Source organism: Candoia aspera, chromosome 11 (assembly GCF_035149785.1).
Source record: "Candoia aspera isolate rCanAsp1 chromosome 11, rCanAsp1.hap2, whole genome shotgun sequence".
NCBI classification, from domain to species: domain Eukaryota; kingdom Metazoa; phylum Chordata; class Lepidosauria; order Squamata; family Boidae; genus Candoia; species Candoia aspera.
In genome coordinates, this window is record NC_086163.1 from 1,182,413 (window position 1) to 1,188,412 (window position 6,000).

Sequence of the window (6,000 nt, forward strand, 5' to 3'; positions counted from 1 at the left end):
CAAAATGGCTTAGTGTTTGGCTACAAACGGGAGCCTTTGGGTCCCTGCCTCATCTGGTGGCCACAGCTGGCCACAGCTGGCTGACCTTGACTGATCCTGGAAGCGCTGGGCAGGGCTGGGGCTGGGTTGCATTTGGATGGAACCTCTGGGGACCTCAGGCCGGAAGCTAGTGCGGCTCCCAGAAGCAGGCTAGGGGAAGCTGCCTCTTCAGGGTTGCCAGGGACATTGCCCGGATTCCTCCGTGGGGCCAACAGAAGTTGATGGCATTGCAGGGACGACGACAACTTGCTCTGCCCTCTGGGGATGCCACCTCCGCAGGTGTCCCGGGCTCCCCTGCCAATCGGGACGAATTACACTCCCCCGGGCAAAAACGCTTCCACTTCTGCTTTCCTTGGAAGGTGGTCAAGGTGCACTCGTTCAGTTTCGTCATTTGCTTATTTTGTAGTAACTGTTTTATATTGCTCTTTCAAGTGTTAAGTTGGTAAATATATAATTTAAAAAAGACCTTTACTGTACTTTTAAAAGCTGAAAAATGGAATTTAGTCTCTAAGGCGATAATAAACCGCCTGGGCTGTCCCTTGAGGGATTTTCTACACAAGAGTCGCAATCTTCCTCTCTGAACGGGAGTGCGGCCTTTCTGTTTTCCCACTACTCCACGCATGCTTCAGCTCCCCTCTGGAGGGCTCAGGACACAATCCAGGCTCAGCATCATTCCAGTCTTTTCAGGATCCCCGGGAGGTCATTCCAATGGGAAGAGGGTGAGCAGGCACAGGGGAACTTTGCAGCTGAGCCAGGAATTGAACTGAAAGAATTTCAGACCCGTTCTGCTGCCCTGGTGGCCAGAGTGGTGCCTGAAGCTCAGTCCGGCTGCTGACGACATCCTCCAGAGGAGAGGGACGTTCCTTGGGCATCTGAGCAGGTTCCACAGCAGAAGCCCCTTCCCAGCCCAGCAGCGCCAGTTGCAATTCGTCTTGGAGGCCACAGGCCTGTCTCTGTCGGTGGTGCAACCTCTGACACGTGGGATGCTCTCTCGAAAGGTTCCGCTCCTTCCTCCTGTTCCTGGGCTACGATGTGCCCTTGGTGCAGAACACGAAGGTTACCAGCTTCTGCCAGCTCCTGCGGGAGTTTGCCCTGGAGTACCACACCTGCCGAGAGCGCGCCCTGCAACAGCAGAAGAAGCGGGCAGTGTGTCGGGAGAGGAACAAGACGCGGGGCAGGATGATTACCGAGGTGAGTCATTCAAGGGTGGTTCTAAAAGTTTTGCTTGAGTCCAGCTCACCACACAAAAAGTGTCAGAAGCATCCCTTGTGTCCTTGTGAGACCAGCTCCCCCCACGTGGTCTTCCTGGCTGGCCTTACAGTTGCCAAGGACAGAGGGAAGCTCTGGCAGAAGAAGGACAGCCATGGGGATGGTGGGGCACACTTCCTTCACCCCTCCCTCGGACATTGCTTTTCTCTGCAGATGGAGAGGTTTGCTGCCATCAGCAAGAGTGAAGACAGCCCTGCCCCTGCTGTGCTCTCTGCCAGCCCAGAGCAAAGGGATGAGGCCAGCCATAAAGACATGGCCAGCTTGCTGGTCTCCCCAGCAGAAGGCCCCGGCCACCGCTCCCGGGCCAGCAGAGGTAGGGAGCACCCCGGGGCAGCCGGCCGTGGGTCTAGCCTTGGCTTCCTTCTGAGCTTAGTCCTCCTCAGCAGGCCTCCCTTTCCAGGGCTGTCTGTTGGCAGCTGCTGGCGAGCCCCACCTTCCGCTCTCTGCCCCTGCCAGTTCCTCCACCCCCTCGGTTCCCAGCATTGCTAGAGGCTCCCCCATATTCGCCCACCGTGCCTCTCCCTGTCGTGAAGGCCTAGTTCACATAGCCCATGATCCTGTTGGCTTAAGCACGAAGAGGCACGTAGCTCAGGCGGCCGTCCTTCCTCCAGAATGCGAGTGGAATGGTGTGGAAGGAGACAGATACAAGGCACGAGGCCATTTGTTGTACACCTACAAGGAGAGAACTCCTCTGGTGTGAAGAGTAACCGAGGGGTCGTTCCAATCCTTGATCAAAAGCATCCCAGTGCATGGGGCATATCGCAATTTGCAATATTCCTTTTATCTTTCTACCTGTATGAATAAAGGAATTTGCAATATTCCTTTTATCTTTCTACCTGTATGTCCTCTGTAGCCTTGCTTTGGTCAGGGATTTTCTGCAAATCTTTAGCAAGGAGCCCATGGATCACTGTAGTTTGTGCACGCCCATAAAAGGGTACTTGGTGGCATCCACCACCAGGTTTCTTATTTAAGGTGAGCTTTTTTCTCACAACACTGTGAGGAGCAGAATCAGGCGCAGGGAGAGTTGCTGGAGCCCTTCTCCTGGTTGCCGCAAGCTTTACCTGGCTTTAGATGATCGGACGTTGGGACTGGGTCAGCAGGGAAGAGAGGGGAACGAGGCATCTCCAGGGCAGAAAGAGCCTTATCTGCTGAAGGGCAAAGCCTGACACCTGTGTACGGTGCTGAGAAAGTCTGGATGCTAATCTGGGGGGCCTGAAGGGTGCGTTGTGGTTGTCCCATGGAAAGAAGAGGTGGATTGGCCCAGCCCCCTCCCCCCTGGCAGGAGCATATCAGCGCCTCCCTCCGCCCCTCAGGAGCTTCTCCGTTCTAGGTGTCGGGAAGCAGAGTCCCACCGGAGAGCCTGCCCCCCCAGAGGAAGCCTCCAGCTCTCCCGAAGATGCTTCTGAGGAGATCATGGACCGCCTGGTCAAGTCAGTGACCCGGAGCTCTCCTGCACGGCCAGCCACGGGGAAGGAGCGCAGGCGCTCGCGGGGGAACCGGAAGTCCTGTAAGTGTGGCTCGCTCTGTCCCTTCTGGGGAGTTTAATTATTTAGTCATTTTTCAAATGTTGCCACTGCCCATCTCCCCCAAAGAGAGGGGCTCTGGGTGGTTTACAATAAAACAAGCACATTGAAACAAGCTTTGGTGCACTCGCAGTCCTCCATGTTGCAATGGGGGCACTTTCTTGAGAAAAGAGGAGCGAGAGGAAGGGTCTCACCTCCCCCCAGTCCCTGCTTCACATCCCCCTTCAAAGCAGGCACAGGCCCTCTGTCTCCACACCCACTCCAGTCAGTCATGCTGCCAGAGAGGGCTGTGCTTCTCCCTGTCTGGCCTGGGGTGGCCTCCTCCCATCTCCCGGCCTGTCTGACGCCCCCCACCTTTGCCTTCCTTGCAGTGAGGCGGACCCTGAAGAGCGGCCTGAGTGACGAGCTGGTGCAGGCCCTGGGCCTGGCAGAGGCAGCTGGTGTGGCCGTGTGACGACGTGTGGCCTGTTGCAAGAGCAGCCCGCTGAGGCTCATGTGCTGCACCCCAGTTGGAAGCAGGCGGCGGGGAGCGTGCCAGGGGAGCCAGGAGAGGCTCGTCCTCTTGGGAAGCTGCCCCTCTTCACCAGGAAGGGCCAGAGGACAGGTTCCCCAAAGAAGTCTCCTCCCCACTGGGGCGAAGGCCAGAGCCCCCCTTGCCCATCTCGCCTTGAGGAGGGGCTGGCAATGAGCAAGCCTGGCATGGCCAGCGTGTGTGTGTGAATGCTTATGCTCCGGGCGGAGGGCTGTGGCTCCCTTTCCGGCATCTGCCTATGGCTGTGTCCTGCAGCGGGGAAAGGGCAGGCCTCGCGTCGCCCCTTTGGGGTGAGGGGCGGCTTTTTGGCCACCGCGTCTTGCACTGCAGCAAAGGAGAAGGGTCCCCAAAGGAGAAGGGTCTTTCTGCCCCAGCCCTGCTGCTGCCACTGCCTGTCCGAAAGGGGGTCCTCCCCCCCCAGGGAGAGCCCGACTCACTCCGGATGGCAAGTGGACTGGAAGCGTCGCGGTCGCCAAGGGAGCCTGGCCTGTTACTGGAGTTCAGAGCTAGAAATGAGAAGTAAAAGCTGTTACTGTGAGTCCGATAAAGCAGGCTCGTTTCTCTTTTCCTACCCCGTTCGTCACATTTTTCATTCCTGTTCATTCAGCTGTGTGAAAACTGAACCATGCACAATTGCCCCCAAGCGTGAAAGCCAGCAGAAAGCGGCAGTTGGCGACACTGGTCCGGGCGCTTTCCTGCCCAGCCACCTTTCTCCCACCTCCAGGGCATGGCCAGAGCCTGCCACCGGTTGAGCCTCAGCTTTGCGCCCCACGGCTCCGCGAAGCTCCCCGGCGGAGGAAGGGAGGAACGCGGCTGCAGGAGCCGAGACCCCGGCTCTGATTGGCCTCGAGGCCTCCGGCTATTGGGCCAGGCAGAGGAGCATCAACGCTCCTCGGCACAGACGCTCCTCCGCAACGGGTCCTGCAGCTGGGCGTCTGGCCAAACCCGGCTAAGTGTGAGGAGCGGTTGGCACCCGTTTCCTTTTGGAGAGGTGCAGGTAGAGTGATGCCTCTGGGTAAGCAGCAGTAGGCAGAGCGAAGAAAAGGAGCGGAAACTAGTCAGAGAAACTGAAGACGGGAAATAAGAGAAGGAAAGGCGGCTAAAACAAATTGGCACACGAGGACTGCCCGCCCCCACGCCTTTTGTCAACCGCTGCCCCCCCCCCCTCCGCTGGGTCCAGACACAGCTTCAGATTTTGCCTTTTGTGCTTTAAACTTCCCGTGTTTTGTTTCTGGGAAACTTGTCAGCGAGAACCCAACTTTCTCAGCCTGCGTCTTCCTCCTGACCCATTCGCTCTTCATGTACTGGTTTTGCAAGTTGACTCTTACTCGGTTCCCTCTATATGACCAAACCGCCTCTGCTGTACTGGTGGCTTGCTTTGTGTCCGATCCACATTCATCCGGCATTCATTCAGTCTACAGTATTATTGCACATACACACTTTTAAAGTACCCATTCCAACAGCATTCAGCTTAATTCTGTGTTTCTTATCTTCCACCTCCCTATAATAAAGTGAACAGAAGGACACTCTAATCCAGAGCCATTTTTGCATCTTTCAAGAAATGTTCGTCTCTCCCAAGAGGCCACATGCTGCCCATCATTTTTGCCAATGTCACATGTCTTAAAATTTCTCCATCCATTTTCCTGTCTTCAGTAAATGTTCTTCAGGGGGACACAAATTCATCTGCTTGCTTCAGTTTTTCACCATTTATGTATCACTTGTTCATTTTGCCTATTAAATAAAACTACCTTGGTTGTTGATAATTAGCTTTAAAATTCATATTCCTTGTTGCATCATACAATCTGTCTGACATTCACTGCAAATCACTTGGGTTGTCAGCTGACGACAGAGCTTTGCATTCAAAAGTACATGTATGTGCATGTCCCCACCCAACCCCCTTGAAACGTCACAAGCGTTCCTGATATATTTAACCATAAATGCATCAAACAACCAAAAAGGCATCACACATTTCTGCTCAACTCTGAGCTATTCATCAAGCATTTAGTTTATTCTTATGCATGCTTTACTTACATTGTATACCACTATTACCACGTTCAGCAGCCAACTTTCAAATCGTTTCCTGCAAAAAGTTCCATAATTCAAAATTATCCTCCTTATAGGAGATGGGAACAGTTGAAGCTCTGGAAATCCCTCAAAGTAATTGCTGCAGTCCTGCACAATGGTGCCACCTCTTTGGTGCACCTGGGCTTCCTCAGGCTTTTCTGCTTGTCCCGTGAGCTATGCAGGGGCGGCTGGTCCCACCATACAGTGGAGTTACTTGCACGGTTGTTGAGATTCTCTATTAACGAACAGTGGTTTGTGGGACTGTTGGCTTCAGGACTGGGGGGCTCCACTCCGCAACCAGCTCTGCAGCTCGTGCTTCCCCCGCCCCGCCCCCCTGGAGCCCTGCTTTGCCGTCACTCCAGTGCTGCTCTGGTGCTGGGCAGCAGAGAGGCAGAGCCCAGGTCACCTCCCCGGGGCCCTTTACGTTCCCCTCTTGCTCCCCGACAGTTACGGGCGCCATTTGCAAGAGGCCAGCAGGGTGGGGGGGCCTCTCGGCCATCCTCTGCTGGGGGAGGCCTCGCTGGCTGTGGGCTGCAAGGGAGCCTGGCCCGCTTTGCAGGGGAGGGACAGCTC

At 55.5% G+C, this 6,000-nt stretch overlaps 1 protein-coding gene across 1 annotated transcript in view; it reads left to right on the top strand.

The window, feature by feature from the left end:
• The window catches only part of FHOD1 (formin homology 2 domain containing 1), a 33,462-nt gene extending 28,421 nt beyond the window's left edge, over positions 1-5,041 (top strand). The window contains exons 19-22 of the mRNA XM_063313037.1: positions 1,038-1,230; positions 1,462-1,621; positions 2,639-2,815; positions 3,203-5,041. Coding sequence (XP_063169107.1) covers positions 1,038-1,230; positions 1,462-1,621; positions 2,639-2,815; positions 3,203-3,285 — 613 coding nt within the window. The 3' untranslated portion in view covers positions 3,286-5,041. The remainder of the gene's footprint in view (positions 1-1,037; positions 1,231-1,461; positions 1,622-2,638; positions 2,816-3,202) is intronic.
• Positions 5,042-6,000: the final 959 nt, after the last annotated feature.